Source organism: Balaenoptera acutorostrata, chromosome 2 (assembly GCF_949987535.1).
Source record: "Balaenoptera acutorostrata chromosome 2, mBalAcu1.1, whole genome shotgun sequence".
In the NCBI taxonomy this organism is placed as follows: Eukaryota; Metazoa; Chordata; class Mammalia; order Artiodactyla; family Balaenopteridae; genus Balaenoptera; species Balaenoptera acutorostrata.
In genome coordinates this window covers 183,686,072-183,705,878 of record NC_080065.1, presented here as the reverse complement: position 1 = coordinate 183,705,878, position 19,807 = coordinate 183,686,072, and the positions used below count along the sequence as shown (strand labels likewise).

Here is a 19,807-nt window from a genome sequence, read left to right as displayed (position 1 = left end):
CAGACCAGGGCTCGAACCCGTGTCCCCTGCATTGGCAGGCAGACTCTCAACCACTGCACCACCAGGGAAGCCCTGTTGCTTCTGTTTTTATGTTTTGGTTTTTTGGCCGCGAGGCATGTGGGATCTTAGCTCCCGGACCAGGTATCGAACCCACACCCCCTGCACTGGAAGGCACAGTCTTAACCACTGGACCGCCAGGGAAGTCCCAGGACTTTCCATTTTCTCAAGGGTGGACGCCTCTCCTCCCCGGGCTGGAGTCGGCAGCCAGCCAAGGCCGGGCTCCGGTCTCCCTCAAGTCCCTGGGCCTCTTAGGGGCTGGAGGCGCTGCCCTGACACATGGGGTCTCTCTCACACCTCTTTGTAGCCGACTAGTTGCTGCATGCCCTGAGGTCCTGTGGGGACACAGAAGGAGCTGTGAGGCACCAACGTCCCAAGAACTCGCGGTCCCCGTGGGGGAATGTTGACTTGTTCCCTGGGTGGTCCCTCCGTGCCCTCAGTGGGCCTGGGCCTGTGTGGACCCGGGACAGGTCCGGGTGAGGTGGGACGAGCCGGTCTGACAGCAGAGAGCCACGTTCAGCCTCCAGACCTGCATCAGAGAGATTCTGGAACCTCCAGCTGGTAGGCGATCACCGTCAGGCGCCCACAGTGCTGGCCAGGTTGGAGGGCGAGCTCAGAACAACGCTGCGTGTGCTGGTTCCCCTCCTCAGCCAGCCCCGTAGGCGTGTGGGGTGGCGTAGGACTCAGGAGTGTTTGAGGATGTGGCTGTGGACTTCACCCCGAGGGGTGGGTGTTGCCGAATCCTTCCCAAACGAATGCCCACGGAGAAATGATGCTGGAGACCTGGCCTTGCTTGGTAACACCGTCCACTCCTCCACGTTCCCTGGGCCAGGGCTTCCCGGCACTGCTGACATGGGGGCCGTCCTGGGCGCTGCGGGGTTCGGAGTGGCATCCCTGACCCCGCCCCCTCGATGCCGGGAGCCCCCCAGTGGTAACAATCCCAGAGGTCGCCAGACATGTCCCCGTGTCCAGGGGCAAGCTCACCTGGGTGAGAACAGGCAGGTTCACACCTCAAGGCAAGGTGTGTTTATTTGGCTTCTGCTCTTGCTGGAGTCTTCCCCGGATTAGGGAGCCGTGGGAACAGCACCGGGACCTGCCCTCAGTGAAGAGCCCTCCCCAGGTGGCCACGTTTCCCCAGCAGTGACTCGACCTCCTGTTTCCTGATCCCCTTGGCGTGCAGGGTGAGGGCGGCTGGGGGATTTGGTCCCTTGAAAACCATCACCTGTGTCCACAGACGTTTGGGTCCCCGACGGCAGGTCTAGAGTCACATTTGCCAATCCTCGGAGCCCTGGAGACGGCAGTATCAGCTCCAGTCTGCGGGAAGGATTTGTAGTTCGGGGCTGCGTCCTCCTACACCATCCATCCCGCATCTTCCTGTGCGATCAGGAAGCCCCACAGACCTCCCAGGATCTCCCAGTGGGACCAAGAAGAGTCAGGGACTCTGGATGGAAAAATTCTCCAGGGCACCTGGAGAAAAAACTAAATTAAAAAAAAAAAGTATTTGCCATTTCTACCCTTTGTTGCCAACATCAGCAGACCCCTCGGAGGTCAACACCAGCCCTGTTCTCTACCCAGTGGTGGATGCTGCTTCCCCACATTTCCCTTCACATTTTGGGGCCCATGTTTTAAGATATCTCTATGGGGTTTGCCTGGTTTTACTCACCTTTGTCCAGCCGTTTCTTTCTTTCTTTCTAACATTTTAAAATTGAGATATAATTCACATACCATAAAAGTCACCATTTTAAACTGTCCAATTCACTTGTTTATAGTATGTTCACAGGGTTGTGCAGCCATCACCGCTGTTCTAGTTCCAGAACATTCTCATCACCCCCAAAACAAGACCCCCTGCCCATTATTAGTCAGTCTCCACCCTCCTTCCCCAGCCCCTGACAACCACAGATGCACTCTCTGTAGATTTGCCTGTTCCAGATTTTTTTTTTTAATTTTTAAAAATTATTTTTATTTTATTTTATTATTATTATTTTTAGTTGCATTGGGTCTTCGTTGCTGCGCGTGGGCTTTCCCTAGTTGTGGCGAGCAGGGGCTACTCTTCGTTGCGGTGCGCGGGCTGCTCATTGCAGTGGCTTCTCTTGTTGTGGCACACAGGCACTAGGCACGCGGGCTTCAGTAGTTGCAGCACACAACCTCAGTAGTTGCGGCGTGTGGGCTCAGTAGTTGTGGCACATGGGCTTAGTTGCTCCACGGCATGTGGGATCTTCCCGGACCAGGGATCAAACCCGTGTCCCCTGCATTGGCAGGCAGAATCTTAACCACTGCGCCACTAGGGAAGTCTGCTCTGGATGTTTTACATCAATGGAATCACACCCTGTGTGTCCTTCTGTGTCTGGCTTCTCTCACTGAGCATCGTGTTCTCAGGGTCCATCCATTTTGTAGTGAGTGTCAGTGCTTCTCTCCTCTTCATGGCTGAATGATATTCCATTGTATGGATAGACACATAGTGTTTATCTGTTCACCAATTGATGGACATTTGGGTTGTCTCTACTTTTTGGCTGTTGTGAATCATGCTGCTGTGAACATTTGGGTACAAGTTTTTGTGTGGACATCTGTTTTCATTTCTCTTGTAACTTCATGTTTAACTTCTTGGGGAACTGCCAAACTTATCCACAGTGGCTGCACAGTTTAACATTCCCACCAGCAGTGCATGAGGTCCACTTTCTCCACATCTTCGCCAACACTCTTTTGTATGAGTTTTTGTTTTTGGCCATGCTGTGCAGCATGGGATCAAATCCGCGCCCCCTGCAGTGGAAGCATGGAGTCTTAACCACTGGACCACCAGGGAAGTCCCCTGTATGAGTCTTCTTTTTTTTAAAAAATAAATTTATTTATTTATTTAGTTTTGGCTGCATTGGGTCTTCGTTGCTGCGTGTGGGCTTTCTCTGGCTACAGTGAGAGAGGCTACTCTTCGTTGCGGTGTGCAGGCTTCTTATTGAGGTGGCTTCTGTTGTTGCCGAGCACAGGCTCTAGGCACACGGACTTCAGTAATTGCGGCTCGTGGGCTCTAGAGCACAGGCTCAGTAGTTTTGGCACATGGGCTTAGTTGCTCCGCGGCCTGTGGGATCTTCCTGAACCAGGGATCGAACCTGTGTCCCCTGCATTGGCAGGCAGATTCTTAACCACTGAGCCACCAGGGAAGTCCCTGTATGAGTCTTCTTTTTTTGTTTTTTAAAATGAAAGCTTCTTTATTTATTTATTTATTTTTGGCTGTGTTGGGTCTTCGTTTCTGCGTGAGGGCCTTCTCTAGTTGCGGCGAGCGGGGGCCAATCTTCATCGCGGTGCGCGGGCCCCTCACTGTCGCGGCCTCTCCTGTTGCGGAGCACAAGCTCCAGACGCGCAGGCCCAGTAGTTGTGGCTCACGGGCCTAGTTGTTCCGCGGTATTTGGGATCTTCCCAGACCAGGGCTTGAACCCGGGCCCCCTGCCTTGGCAGCGCGGAGTCTTACCCACTGGACCACCAGGGAAGTCCCTCTATTCTGTTTTAGTCTGTGCTGATTGAAATCATTCCTTTGCTATGCACCTTAACCATCTAACGCCAGTATTCTGCTTTTCTCCATCCTGAATCGCCCCAGGGTGCACCGCTGAGGGCGGCTGCAGGGGCTGCTGGTTGGCCAGCCCCAGCATCCTTTGTTTACTGGTGGGGCAGGCACCATTCTTAGTCCAGGACAGGCACTGTCAGGGCTGCCTGAACACCTGCGTTTTGAGCACAGATGGGGTACAAGATGACTTCCATATAAGGGAGCGAATTGAGCATAACATGAATTTCACATTTGTTTGGGTGCAGTTTTCTCTGAGGGAAACACTAGGTGAGCTTAAGAAACTATACACAGGGACTTCCCTGGTAGCGCAGTGGTTGAGTCTTCGCCTTCCAATGCAGGGGACACGGGTTCGAGACCTGGTCCGGGAAGATCCCCCATGACGTGGAGCAGCTAAGCCCGCGCGCCACAACTACTGAAGCCCGCGCGTCTAGAGCCCGTGCTCCACAACAAGAGAAGCCACCGCAATGAGAAGCCCGCGCACCACAAGGAAGAGTAGCCCACCGCTCGCTGCAACTAGAGAAAGCCCACGCGCGGCAATGAAGACCCAACGCGGCCAAAAATAAAATTAATTAATTAATTATTTTAAAAAAAGAAAAGAAACTGCACACACTCGGTTGAACAGAGCCTGGTAATAACACATAGACACACACACACCACAGGAAAGGCTTTTCAGGGTAATTCCAGGAATAGTTTCTGAAATTTCAAAGGAGGCAGAATTACACCCAACCCTGCTTAGTAATAAATAATAGATGATACAAGTTATGAAGAATTACCACAAAATTCAGGGTGGTGGTGACAGCTGGGGGCTGGGGGAGTAGCAGTCAGAGTGGGGCACCCTCAAAAGACCAGGAGCTGCCTCAGTCTGTTCATAAGTGTGGGTGCCCAGTCTACGGTGCCCGTTTATTATTTATTCCTTAAGCTTGGCGACTGAAAATAAATACACAACCTAAATGTTGAGAATTATGTTTTATTTGGCAGATGTTCTGAGGACTCAAGCCCAGAAGACAGCTTCTCAGATCGCTCTGAGGGACCGCTCCAAAGAGGTAAGGGAGGAACCAGGATACAGAGAAGTTTTGCAACAAAACCCAGGTAGTTGGAACGGCAAAAAGATTACTGTTAATTAAAGAAAACCAGGGAGTTCCCTGGTGGCCTAGTGGTTAGGATTTGGACCTTTCACTGCAGAGGCATGGGTTCGATTCCTGGTCCGGGAAGCATCCCGCATGCCACTTGGTGTGGCCAACATACAAAAACATAAATTAAAAGGAAAAAAAAAAAAAAAAAGAAATCCAGATATCTCAAGTTAACGAATTTAGCACTTTTCTGGGTATGTGAAGATGCAAGAGTCTGGGCTCATTGAAATCATTCCTTTGCTGTGCACCTTGACTGTCTAGGACCAGTATCTTGTTCTTTCTCAACCTGAGTCCCCCCCACCCCGGGCCTCCAGGGTGCACCGTTTTGGGGGGTGGCTGCAGTGACCGAGGGCTTGGCGGGCAGCAGCCCCTTTGTCTCCATCCTGAGTTCCCTCCTGGCTCACTGTCGGGGCTCGGGGATGGTGGGGTAGGGCTAGTAGTGGCTGATGGCTTTATGGCCACAGCACCCTTTGTCTGCTGATATGGCAGGCAACATTTTTCATTCACAATCTGAACAAGATTTTTTTAACTTAAAATGATTAAACGTAGTGTACAACATTTAGTGCATTCTTTTCTGAGTGCCACGTATTGTACTTCTCCATAATATTTCAAAGGCGATTTTAAGCATCAAACAATATCCAGTTTTCCAATATTTTCTTCACCATATTAGGTCACCCCCTCCCAGTTTTGATTCCAATCTTGGTTTGGAAGAGCTTCTAAAATCTTTCATTCCGGTCCCTTGAAACTTAACCATGGTTTTTTTTTGTTTGTTTTTGTTTTTTAACAGATGTAAGGGCAAATCAAATTGAGAACAAGAGCCCTAACTCTCTCCCTGTTGAAAATAAGGAAAGAGATTTATCCCTCCTCCTTTTTGTAGAGCATTTTCTTTAGAGAACGTGTGGTGGGATAAATTCTTTCTCTGTCCTTTGAAGTGTAAATAAACCTTTTTAAAAACTAAATAAGGCTCTTGCCAGCTTTACCACCCGGGAGTCTTTCGGGAGGACCTGAGAGCCTTCTCCCTGAAATGCAGTTGTCAGGGGAGCCCGTGCCCCTCTGTGCAAAACTCCCTCCTGTCCTAAAGGTAAAAGTGGGTTTTGCCTTTGAATAGAGTCAGTTAACTAACACAGACGGTCACCCAATTACCAGGAGGAGTGAATTTGAACTAAGTGTGACCGATGCTGTCGGGGTCTCTCACCTGAGGACTGGTTATGGCTTATCTTGAGAACAGGTATTCATGAGTTGCATACATCTGGCTCCAAAAGGGGACGAAATGTTTTTCTGTTTTTGCAACCCCTTAGCGGATTGCCTGCGATGTGCCTGACATTTTGGCTTAGTGCCGTCAAGAATAAAAGTTTTCTATTTTTTAAAATTTTTATTGGAGTATAGTTGATTCACAATGCTGTGTTAATTTCTGCTGTACAGCAAATAAGTTATACATATACATATATCTACTCTTTTTTAGATTCTTTTTCCATATAGGTCATTACGTAATATTGAGCAGAGTTCCCTGTGCTATACAGTAGGTCCTTATTAGTTATCTATTTTATATATAATAGTGTGTGAATGTCAATCCCAATCTCCCAATTTATCCGTCCCTGCTTTCTCCCCCTGGTAACCATACGTTTGTTTTCTACACCTATGACTCTATATCTGTTTTCTTTCTTTTCTATGTTTGCGAGAGGTTTTCTGGGTTGGCAGGAGGTCTTGTTTTCAACTCTTTGTGAATTAAAAATGCTACCTGCCGGGAATTCCCTGGTGGTCCAGTGGTTAGGACTCGGTGCTTTCACTGCTGGGGGGCCCGGGTTCAATCCCTGTTCGGGGAACTAAGATCCCAAAGCCCCGCGGGGCAGCCAAAAATAAAAATAAAAATAAAAAAAATTAAAATGCTGCCTGCCCTATCAGTAAACAAAAGATGTTGCAGCCATCACATGACAGCCACCCCCGAAGGTGAGCCCCGAGGGAACTCAAGGTGGAGACAGGATGTCCCCCATCAAGCTGTCAGCCTCTGCAGCCACCCCCCCCCCCACCTCCAATGATGCACCCTGAGGAGGCTCAGGATGAGAAAGCCCAGGATACTGGCCCCAGATAGCTGAGGTGTATATTGGAATTTAAAAAGCCACTAGCCTTAACTCTGTCTCTCCCTCTTTTATCTGAAATGCCTGATCCCAAGGCTCTCTCTCTCTCTCTCTCCCATCAACCTCGCCTCCTGCTGCTTCCCCTTTCCCAGCAAAGGAAGACAGAAAATCAGAAGCAGTCACAGCTCCCTTTATGGAGAAACCTGTTACAGGGAGAGGTGAACTGTCCTTGGTGCTTAGGTGCACACCCTTGGACCAGAGCAGAACTTAGAGCTTTAGCTAAGGAATTTCCCAAAGCTAGTCAAGATCCACCGGGATTTGCTAAGGAGTTTGAATTAACCATCCGAACCTATGAGCCCAGCTTTGCAGATCTGTATCAATTAATATAGCTGTTAGTTTCTGAAAGTGAAGCACAGGAGTGGATAGAGAAAGCAGGCTGAAAGACGCCCTTAGAGAATTTCCATCTACGTAGCCCGCAGACTGGAGCTGAATGTAGACAGTTGTCTGGTGAATTACCCAGACTTATCCCAGGGCTTTTCCCCAAAGCCTTAGACTGGTCAAAGATTCAGCAATGTAGGCAAAGACCAGAGGAATCAATCCCGGATTACTTTGAGGGCTTCGAGAAAACTTTGAAACAATATTCAGGCGTGACACCTGACTCATTATCTAACCACCAAAATGATCCCTTACTTAACTCTGCCTTTTTAGAAGCCATAGATGGTGAATTGGCTACTCTATTTTATTATTATTATTATTATTATTTTTTTTTTTTTTATTGAAGTAGAGTTGTTAATTTCTGCTGTACAGCAAAGTGATTCGGTTATAAGTGTATATACACTCTTCTTCATATTCTCTTCCATTATGGTTTATCACAGGATATTGAATATAGTTCCCTGCGCTAGACAGCAGGACCTTGTTTATGCATCCTATATATAATAGTTTGCATCTGCTAACCCCAAACTCCTACTCCTTCCCACCTCCACCCCCTTCCCTTGGCAACCACTGGTCTGTTCTCTATGTCTGTGAGTCTGTTTCTGTTTCATAGATAAGTTCATTTGTGTTGTATTTTACTTTATTTTATTTTTTTATTTTTGGCTGCACTGCGAGGCTTGTGGGATCTTAGTTCCCTGATCAGGGATTGAACCCGGGCCCTCAGCAGTGAGAGCATGGAATCCTAACCACTGGAGCGCCAGGAAATTCCCTGTGTTGTATTTTAGATTCCACATATAAGTGATATCATATGGTATTTGTCTTTCTCTTTCTGACTTACTTCACTTCGTATGATAATCTCTAGGGCCATCCATGTTGCTGCAAATGGCATTATTTCATTCTTTTTTATGGCTAATATTCCATTGTATGTATATACCACATCTTCTTTATCTAGTCATCTGTCGATAGACATTTAGGTTGTTTCCATGCCTTGGCTATTGTAAATACTGCTGCTATGAACATAGGGGTGTGGGTATCTTTTTGAATTATAGTTTTGTCTGGATATATGCCCACGAGTGGGATTGCTGGCTTATATGGTAACTCTATTGTTATTAACTGACAATCTTTTATCTCCTAGGATTGACCTTCGAGAAAGCCCAGTGGATAATTCTGTTTTTTTATTACTCACTGATGGTTCATATCTACAAGGACCTCATGGAAGGTACCAGGCTGGCTATGCCATTGTTTCTCCAGTGTCTATCTTTGAAAATGGTCCCTTGCCTTATATCTCTTCTGCTCAGCAGGCTGAATTAATAGCACTAATAAGAGCCTGCTGGTTGGCAAAAGGAAAATTTGCTAATATTTACACAGCTAGTATGCTTTTGGAGTGGCATATGATTTTGGTACACTTTGGAAACAAGAGGACTTTTTTTTTTTTGGGGGGGCCTCGCTGCCTGTGGGATCTTAGTTCCCCAACCAGGGATCGAACCTGCATCCCCTGTATTGGAAGTACAGAGTCTTAACCACTGGACAGCCAGGGAAGTTCAAAGAGGACTTTTTAACATCCTCAGGACAGTGTATCAGAAATGGGAAACAGACACAAATGAACCTATCTACAAAACAGAAACAAACTCACAGACAGAGAATAGACTTGTGGATGCCAAGGCAGAGGGGGTGGTGGAGGAGGGATGGGTTGGGAGTTTGGGGTTAGCAGATGCAAACTATTATATATAGAATGGATAGACAACAAGGTCCTACTGTATTGCACAGGGAACCATATTCAATATCCTGTGATAAACCATATTGGAAAAGAATATATGTATAAAAAAGAATGTATATATATATATATATATATATATATATATATATATATATATATGCATAACTGAATCACTTTGCTGGACAGTAGAAAGTGATGCAACATTGAAAATCAACTATACTTAAATTTTAAAAAATGGGAAATAAGTAGTGGAGTTACTAGATGCAATTTTTTTTTTTAAATTTATTTATTCTGGCTGCATTGCATCTTTGTTGCAGCCCACGGGCTTTCTCTAGTTGTGGCGAGGAGGGGCTACTCTTCATCGCGGTAGGCAGGCTTCTCATTACGGTGGCTTCTCTTGTTGCGGAGCACGGGCTCTAGGTGCGCGGGCTTCAGTAGTTGTGGCACGTGGGCTCAGTAGTTGTGGCTTGTGGGCTCTAGAGCACAAGCTCAGTAGTTGTGGCGCACGGGCTTAGTTGCTCCGCGGCATGTGGGATCTTCCTGGACCAGGGCTCAAACCTGTGTTGCCTGCATTGGCAGGCGGATTCTTAACCACTGCACCACCAGGGAAGTCCCTAGATGCAATTCTGCTATCAAGGGCACTTGCCATTGTTAAGGCATCAGGTCATTCTAAGGCTGACACTGCAAAAGCAAAAGGAAATTCTCTAGTGGATAACGCTCCCAAGCAGAAGCTTTACAAACCAACAAGGACCAACGAACCACTGCCTTTTCCCTTTCAGCCTCCCAGTAACCTTACTGACATATTGTTCAAGTTTCAGAGAATGGTACCAGACAAAGAAAAAGACACCTGGACACAGAATGCAGGAAGATTCAACTCCAACACAGAGCTGTGGATAGGCCCAAAAGGGAAGCCTGTCCTTCTGTTTGGAGCTCAATATCCTATTTTACAATATACTCATGAGTTAACCCGTTGGAACCCAGATAAGATGGTGTTATGGCGTAAACAATATTTTTGGAAGCCATCTTTTACTATAGCTCCAAAGGTCTATTCAGGATACAGTCCTTGTCCCAAATATAACCCATGGAAGCCAATCCATTGTTCTCAAGGACATTTTCCATTACCTGTGGGTCCTTCTGAAGTATGCCAGATTGGTTTTATGCAGATGCCTCCTTCCCATGGTTATCAGTATGTTCTTGTTATGATTTGTACGTTTTCACACTGGGCTGAGGCATTCCCATGTAGATGCGCCACAGCACAAGCAGCGGGAAATTGATTGTAATATTTAATTTATTTATTATTTTTATTTATTTATTTTGGCTGCGCCAGATCTTAGTTGCAGCATGCAGGATCTTCAGTTGTGGCACACGGGATCTTTAGTTGAGGCACGCGGGATCTTTAGTTGCAGCATGCAAACTCTTAGTTGTGGCACGCATGCAGGATCTAGTTCCCCGAACAGGGATCAAACCCGGGCCCCCTGCATTGGGAGAGTGGGGTCTTACCCACTGGACCACCAGGGAAGTCCCAGGAAACTGATTTTAGAAAGAGTGATTCCCACTTGTGGAATCCCCACAGAACTACATCACGATAGAGGAACTCATTTTATTGGACAAATTGTTAAAGAAATTTGTAAGGTTTGGCTGATTATGCAAGAGTTCCATTGTGCCAATCAACCCCAGTCTTCTGGATTTGTAGAAAGACACACGGAACAATTAAAACTCAATTGGCTAGGGGGCCCGGGTTCGATCCCTGGTGGGGAGCTAGATCCTGCACGCATGCCCCAACTAAAGAAATCTGCGTACCGCAACTAACTAAGAGTCCGCATGCTGCAGCTAAGAAGCCCGCGTGCTGCAGCTAAGACCTGGTGGAGCCTAAATAAATAAATAATTTTTAAAACCCTCAATTGGCTAAAATTATGAATGCTTATTCCTCACCCTGGCCTAAGGCCCTTTCATTGGTTCTCCTCAACCTCAGATCCACCCCTTTTGGCAAACATCATTTGTCTCCCTTTGAGATTATTATGGGGAGACCAATGAGATTGGATGAAGGATTACATGAACCTAGATTATTGAAGGGAGATATATTACATTATTGCAAAGGCTTAATGGAATTATCAACAGGACATTCTTTCTTTCTTTCTATCTTTCTTTCTTTATTTTTGGCTGTGTTGGGTCTTCGTTTCTGTGCGAGAGCTTTCTCTAGTTGCGGCGAGTGGGGGCCACTCTTCATCGCGGTGCGCGGGCCTTTCACTGTCGCGGCCACTCTTGTTACGGAGCACAGGCTCTAGACGCACAGACTCAGTAATTGTGGCTCACGGGCCCATTTGCTCCGCGGCATGTGGGATCTTCCCAGACCAGGGCTCGAGCCCGTGTGCCCTGCATTGGCAGGCAGATTCTCAACCACTGCGCCACCAGGGAAGTCCCTGACATTCTTTTTTTTTTTTTATTAAAGTATAGTAGGTTTATAATGTTGTGTTAGTTTCAGGTATACCGGAAAGTGATTCAGATTCTTTTCCCTTAGAGGTTATTACAAAATTTTGAGTATATTTCCCTGTGCTATACAGTAGGTCCTTGTTGGTTATCTATTTTATATACAGTAGTCTGTATATGTTAATCCCAAACTCCTAATTTATCCCTCCTCTACCCCATTTCCCCTTTGGTAACCATAAGTTTTGTTTTATATGTCTGTGGGTCTGTTTCTGTTTTGTATATAAGTTCATTTGTATCTTTTTTGTTTTTTAGATCCGCATATAAATGATATCATATGATATTTCTCTGTCTTACTTCACTTAGTATGATAATCTCTCGGTCCATTCGTGTTGCTGCAAATGGTGTTATTTCATTCTTTTTTATGGCTGAATAATATTTTATTATATTATACACACATACCACATCTTCTTTATCCATTCATCTGTTGATGGACATTTAGGTTGTTTCCATGTCTTGGCTATTGTGAATAGTACTGCTATGAATATTGGGGCGCATGTATTTTTTTGAATTATGGTTTTCTCCAGATATGTACGCAGGAGTGGGATTGCAGGATCATATGGTAGCTCTATTTTTAGTTTTTTAAGGAACCTTCATACTTTAACAGGACATTCTAATCTTGTATCTGAAGCTTATCACAGTAATTGATCCTCAGATGAAGATCAGATGCCCCATGACTTACAAACAGGAGATTATGTATGATGGAAAAGCCATCATTTAAAAGCCTCCCTCCAACCTTAGATGGAAGGGCCCTTATCAGGTTCTTTTAACTAACTCAAGTGCATTAAAACTGAAAGGAATTGGGACTTCCCTGGTGGCCCAATGGGTAAGACTCCGTGCTCCCAATGCAGGGGGCCCGGGTTTGATCCCTGGTCGGGGAACTAGATCCTGTATGCATGCCACAACCAAGAGTCCACATACCGCAACTAAAGAAGTCCACATGCTGCAACTAAAAGATCCCACGTGCTGCAATGAAGATCCTGCGTGCCACAACTAAGACCCGGTGCAGCCTAAATAAATAAATAAATAAATAAATAAATAAATAAATAAATATTAAAAATAAAACCCCACTGAAAGGAATTGACTCTTGGATTTACATTTCCCACCTAAAAAGGGCCCTTGCACTGGACTGGTCTATAGAGAGAACTGCTGACCTCAAACTCACCTTAAAGTGATACTCTAATGATGATCTAAAAAGAAAGAAACACCAATGCCAGGACCAGAAGAAGGCAACATCAGAAGTAGACTGCTATCCCAAGAGGCTGGACCTGACCCATAAGATTATTTATAATGTTTTCTTCTTGATTTCTTGGGCTTTTGCCCACAAATCAAATGTTTTTCCATCATGGGCTTGATCCTATGTGAATTTTAGAAATCAATTCAATTGTTGGGTTTGTGGTCAATTACCTGCATCCAGTACTTCTCTTTTATGTTGGTGGGTTTCTCCTCTCCAAGGCTCTTATTGGATGGACCTTAAAAAATTTATTTTAAAAGAAAGAAGCTATAGTTCTGTCCGGGCCACTCCTGATATTACCAGATTGGACTTGGGCAATCCAACATATTTATTCTGACCCTGGCCATAAATATGAGTTTTCCCTTAAAGTTACTCAAGCTCAATCAGAACAATGAGCTAAATTTCAATTAAAAAATGTCACCTCTTGGAACTTCCCTGGTGGCGCATGGTTAAGAATCCACCTGCCAATGCAGGGAACGGACACGAGTTCAATCCCTGGCCCAGGAAGATCCCACATGCCGTATAGCAACTAAGCCCAAGCGCCACAACTACTGAGCCTGCACACCAGAGTCCGTGAGCCACAAGTACTGAGCCCCGGTGCTGTAACTACTGAAGCTTGCACGCCCAGAGCCCATGCTCCGCAGCAAGAGAAGCCATAGTGATGAGAAGCCTGCGCACCGCAACGAAGAGTAGCCCCTGCTCACTGCAACTAGAGAAACCCCACGTGCAGCAACGAAGACCTAACGCAGCCAAAAATAAATAAATAAATAAAATAAAATTTTAAAAAGTCACCTCTTGATTACTAGGAGGGACCTTCCCTCAGTTATGGGATGGATTTATTTGGCTAACACCAGGCTATGGTCGTCTAAGTTTAAAGGCCCCCGCCATGTGTTGAGAACAATTAAATCATACTAAAGATAATCAGCCTAACAACACTAGGAAATTAGGCTGGGTACCTTATAAAAAATGCCAATATGTCATTTCATTTCCCTTCAAGATAGTGACTGGGGAATTCCCTGTTGGTCCAGTGGTTAGGACTCTGTGCTTTCACTGCTGAGTGTGTGGGTTCGATCCCTGGTCGGGGAACTAAGATCCCACAAGCCGTTTGCTGTGGCCAAAAAAAAAGAAAAAAAAGATAGTGATTGGTATGGAACATTTTGGGTCAGGTGACCAGGAATATAATGGGTCGCACCTAATGGGACTCGATGGCTTTGTGGGTTCAACCTATGGCCCTGACTTCTACCAGGATGGATAGGAAGATGTACTTTAGGATTCCCTTAGACGCACCCCCAGCAAATTTACCATCAATATGAGCCCGATGGACCAAAAGATCTGTGTTTCACTGGTAGGATCACTTAGCAGCTATCTTGTGCCTTCAGTAGGACTGGAAGATGTAATTTCCCACAGTGAAGCCTTAACAGAATTCACCATAAGGCCTTAAATGATAGTAACCAGGCTATTAGCCTACTGAATTCTGAGGTCTCTATGATGAGGAAATCTGTGTTACAAAATCATATGGTCCTTGATATCCTTACAGCATCTCAAGGAGGCACCTGTGCCGTAATTCAAACTGAATCCTGTGTTTTCATACCAGATGAATACGCCAATATAATACATTTACTAAGCTACCTGAAAAGTCAGATTGCTGCCTTGGATGACCTACTTCCTAGCCTTGGTGATCTTTCGGGAAGCTGGTTTTGTTCTGGAAGCTCATGGCTTAAATCCCTACTTGTGACTTCATTAATGTTACTAGGTATATTACTTATATCCTGTCTATTTTATAAGATTGTTGTCTCTTACGTTACCCAGTATGTAACCAGGCCTCCAACAAAATTGATGATGGCTAAACATCTTGAGGAAATAGATCTCGTTTATAACTCTAGACAGAACAATTGTAGTAGTGTAATTCTAGGTATGGGAAAAAGCAACAGGGGAAAACATTTCCTGGATCATAGTAAACTAGTAAGACAGGTGATCCAGAGAATTTTAAATTATCAACAGGGCCCCATCCGGGACTTCCCTGGTGGCGCAATGGTTAAGAATCTGCCTGCCAATGCAGGGGACACAGGTTTGATCCCTGGGCCGGGAAGATCCCACATGCCGCGGAGCAACTAAGTCTGTGCACCACAACTACTGAGCCTGCGTGCCACAACTACTGAAGCCTGCGCGCCTAGAGCCTGTGCTCCGCAACAAGAGAAGCCACTGAAATGAGAAGCCTGTGCACTGCAACGAAGAGTAGCCCCCGCTTGCTGCAACTAGAGAAAGCCTGCGCACAGCAATGAAGACCCAATGCAGCCATACATAAATAAATAAATAAATATATTTTTTTAAAAAACGAAGGCCTGGGCTTCCCTGGTGGCACAGTGGTTGAGAGTCTGCCTGCCAATGCAGGGGACATGGGTTCGAGCCCTGGTCTGGGAAGATCCCACATGCCGCGGGGCGACTGGGCCCGTGTGCCACAACTGCTGAGCCTGCGCTCCGCAACAAGAGAGGCTGCGACAGTGAGAGGCCCTCGCACCGCGATGAAGAGTGGCCCCCGCTCGCCGCAATTAGAGAAAGCCCTCGCACAGAAACGAAGACCCAACACAGCCAAAAATAAATAAATAAAAAATAAATTAAAAAAAAAAAAAGCATTGCCTTGCTAAAAAAACAAAAAACAAAAAACGAAGGCCTAATCCAAAAATTGGCATATCAACAGAATCTTTACCTGATCTAGGAATGAGCTTTCCTAGCACCATGGGACAAAATTGGTCATGAGATATCTCCCAAACATTGGTGGAATTTATGACCAATGGGAAACACTCTGAATGAAAAATGTTGCCTGCCATATCAGTAAACAAAGGATGTTGCAGATGTCAAGCCATCACATTACAGCTGCTCCCGAGGTGCACCCTGAGGAGACTCAGGATGAGAAAGCACAGGAAACTGGCCCTAGATAGCTGAGGTGCATATAATAGGGATTGAAAGCAGCTCTTTTGCCCCTTTCCTGTTACCCATTTCTGTCCCCCACTAACCTTAAAAGACCTAATTATCGGAATGAGATACCAAAGCAGTTGATACTAACTCCTGACTTATGCTCTCCTGAATGTACACCATGCCTTGTCTAACCTGGTGGTTCTTTTCCTAGATGAAAGGAAGAATGAAGAATAAAGCAGGTATAAAATGACTAGCTCTCTATCCCCAACAGCCCCTTTAGCAATCCTGCAGGCAGATCACACAGGCAAGATAACATCTGAAGAGAGTCAGCCAGTCTGCTCGCAATGGAGAAGGATGCAGAGCTCAACCTCCTGTCTCGATGGTTCACTGAGATTCTCCCCCACCCCCCTTTTCCCCCTTTAAAAACTGTCATGGCTAAGCAGAATCTTTGGAGTTGGTCTCTGGACACAAGTCCACCTTCTCCCCAGATTGCCAGCTTTTCTGATTAAAGCCCCTTTCTTTCCTACCGACGCTTGCCTCTTGAATTATTGGCATATGAGCAGTGAGTAGCCGAACCTTGTGTTGACTTGAAAGAAATATATGCACAACATGAGAGCTGCGAGTTAAGTTTTATTTGGGGCACAATGAGGACTGCAGCCCGGGAGACAGTGTTACAGATAACTCTGAGAAACTGCTCCAAGGAGGCGAGGCGAGGCGAGAAGCCAGGTTATATAGAAGTTTTGCAATAAAGGGCAGGTAGTCATCCAAAGATTATTGTTAATTAAAGAAAACCAGATATCTTGAGTTAAGGAATTTGGCACTTTTCTATGTATGGGAAGTTGCAAGAGTCTTGGCTCACTGAAGTCATTCCTTTGATATGCACTTCAGCTCTCTGGGGCCAGTATCCTGAAACATCCTGAGTTTCCTCAGGGCTTACCAGGGAGTGGCTGCAGTCTGATGGCTGCTAGATGGCAGGTATTCTTTATTTCCTTTCTGAGTTCCCTCAGGGCTCACCGGCTCACTGTAGGAGGTGGGTGCAATTGCTGATGACTGTGACATCCTTTGTTTACTGATATGGCAGACAGTATTTTATTTCTCAGCATCATTTTCCCAACCGCATTATTTTTGTTTTAAGAATTTTTAAAAAGTTAAAATTCTAAAATCATTTTTATTTAATTTTTTTAAAATTGAGGTATAGTTGATGTATAATATTATAGAATTTTCAGGTGTACAACATAGCGATTCACAATTGTGGACTGAAAAAAAAATGCACAACCTAAAAGTGGAGAATTATGTTATACTTGGCAGACTTTCTGAGGATTAAAAGTCAGAAGACGGCTTCTCAGATCGCCCTGGGGGACCTCTCTGAAGAGGTAAGGGAGGAACCAGGATGGATAGGAATTTTGCAACAAAAATCAGGTAGTAGCAACATCGAAAGATTACTGTTAATTAAAGAAAACCAGACATCTCAAGTTAATGAATTTAGTGCTTTTCTAGGTATGGGAAGATGCGAGTCTGGGCTGATTGAAGTCATTCCTTTGATAAGCACCTTAAGTATCTAGGGCCAGTATCCTGCTTTTCTCCATCCTGAATCCCCTGGGGTGCACAGTTGGGGGCGGCTGCAGTGGAAGCTGACTTAATGGTGGCAACTTCCTTTGTTTACTGATATGGCAGCTGACATTCTTCCTCCATAACTCTTAGATTTCTAAATCTCAGGCTAAGTTTTTAGAAACAGCATTCATTATTATTATTATTTTAATTAATTAATTTTGGCTGCGTTGGGTCTTCGTTGCTGCCCGCGGGCTTTCTCTAGTTGTCGTGAAGGGTGGGGGGGCTACTCTTGGTTGAGGTGCGTGGGCTTCTCATTGCGGTTGCTTCTCTCGTTGCAGAGCGCAGGCTCTAGGCGCGCGGGCTTCAGTAATTGTGGCACGTGGGCTCAGTAGTTGTGGCGCACGGGCTTAGTTGCTCCGCGGCTTGTGGGATCTTCCCAGATCAGGGCTCGAACCTGTGTCCCCCGCATTGGCAGGTGGATTCTTAACCACTGCGCCCCCAGGGAAGTCCCAGCATTCATTATTAATTTACAAAATGAAAAAAAAATGAAAAATAGTTTAGGAATCATAAGTAATTTACTTGTAATTGGAAGTCACTTTTCTACCATAGGAAAGCATTTTAAAATTTGTCCTCCTGAACTATAATTTTAATGAGTGAATAAAACCTTTCCGCAAACCACAAAAAATGAATTTTCATAATTATGTTTATAAGTAAAATGGTCAGTTGTATTGAAGTTTATACTTTTTTACTCCATCTCAAGTTGGAGGGTATTTTCTGAAATGAACAGTCATATGAAATGCTATAAATGTTTTGAGCTTATTTATTTATTTTAAATATTTATTTATTTATTTGTCTGCATTGGGTCTTAGTCGCAGTAGGCGGGATCTACGTTGCGGCCCGCTGGCTCTGTTGTGGCATGCGGTCTTCTCTCTAGTTGTGGCGTGTGGGTTTACTCTCTCTAGTTGTGGCGCAGGGGCTCCACGCCGCGTGGGCTCTGTAGTTTGCTGCAGGCGGGCTCTCTCTTGAGGCATGCGAGCTCAGTAGTTGTGGCGCATGGGCTTAGTTGCCCCGCGGCATGTGGGATTGTTTTGGGCTAATTTAATCAGAACCTTAAGAATTTTCAGGTCCAACGCAAACTTAATTAAGCTTTTATTGCTTTTATTTTTCAATCAGTTAAAATAGGAGTTCAATTGCTTTAGGGATATCACAGCCTTTTCATATTTCAAAATTTTCTAGCAACACTCAAAAACAGATCTAAAAAACATTTCCTTGCAGTGTAAAATGCACACCTGAGAACTGTGGCGTCTCACACCTGTGGATGTGCTGAGACCAGTCCTGTTCGGTGGCTGGGGCCTCAGGGTCCGACTTCCCACGGGGTAAAGTTACTTGGCAGATCGCTTGAGTTGCTGATCTCAAGCCCCAGAGGCGGGGGAGGGGACGAAGGGCGGGGCTTTCCCGTGTCAAAGGTCACACTTCAAAACCTAACATGAACCTGCCTTGCATGTGGTGATGTAACTGCGAGTCTGTTCTTAAAGGGAACATTTCCACGGTGACCTCGGCCCTTGCCGTGTCCCGCCTTTTCTCATCTTCACTCCGGATATGGAGCGATCCGCGGGGAAACTGAGTCTGGACTTCCAGGTGCAGGAGGAGGACACAGGGGAGCCGCCCAGCTGTGGGCAGATGCCACAGGGTGCGCCGCACCCAGAGCCCGTTCTTCACGGAGCCCAAGTCCCAGGCGGGCGGATCAGACACGCGTGTGCCTGTGGCCTGTCACTTAGGAGCAGGGGCGGGGTCTGGTTGAACTGTCCAATCAGCGGCGACTGGGCGGGGTCCGGACCAAGCAATCTGGGCCGAATGAGACCAGGAGGGCTGTCCGTCAGGGCAGGGGCGGGGCACGGATTACTATCCAATCAGAGCCCGGGCACCGGAGAGCCGTCCAATGAGGACGCGCGGCGGGCGCGTTCCCAGCCCGCGGAAGTTTCTCTCAGCAGCCCCGCCTCTTGTGCGAACCCGCGTGGCCTCAGGTGTTCCGTCCTCATCGCTCTCACCTGCCCAGGTCGCAGGGCCGCGGTGAGGACGCTTCGGAGAACCCGGAAGGAGTCGGTGAGATGGTGAGTGCGCGGCCCGGGGCCCGAACTTGGAAGAGGCTGCGTAGAATAGACCGGAGCCTATCGAAAGCGGCGGCGGGCCAGGATCTCCCCACGTCCCACCCATCCCGGGCTGCCGACCCGAGTCTCCCCCTCGGCCTCGGGGTGGGGACCCGGCGTCCTGTCCCGTGTCGAGACCCGAGTCTCCCCTTCGGCCTCGGGGTGGGGACCCGGCGTCCTGTCCCGTGTCGAGACCCGAGTCTCCCCCTCGGCCGCGGGGTGGGGACCCGGCGTGTTGTCCTCAGGTACGGACTTGAGTTTCAGCCCTCAGCCGCTGGTTGTGGTCCAGCCGTCTTGACTGGGTCCTCGGCTGAGTGGGGGTCCGAGGCAGGAAAGGATGGTCAGGCGCTGTGGGATATCCGCCCTGGACCTGACACATCAAGTAAAGTCCAGAGATGGTGAAGGAGACTGCAAATTACTGCAAATACTGTTGCGATAGGGCCGGGGTTCAGATCCCACAGATGTGCCAGCGTCTCCAACCGCACAGAAAAGGGCTTTTCTGTGTGAGGAG

At 46.6% G+C, this 19,807-nt stretch overlaps 1 protein-coding gene across 1 annotated transcript in view; it reads left to right on the top strand.

Moving 5' to 3' along the window:
• The window catches only part of LOC114236991 (uncharacterized), a 65,363-nt gene that overhangs the window by 28,693 nt on the left and 16,863 nt on the right, over positions 1-19,807 (top strand). The window contains exon 4 of the mRNA XM_057540476.1: positions 4,589-4,653. Within this exon, the coding sequence (XP_057396459.1) occupies positions 4,589-4,653 (65 nt within the window). The remainder of the gene's footprint in view (positions 1-4,588; positions 4,654-19,807) is intronic.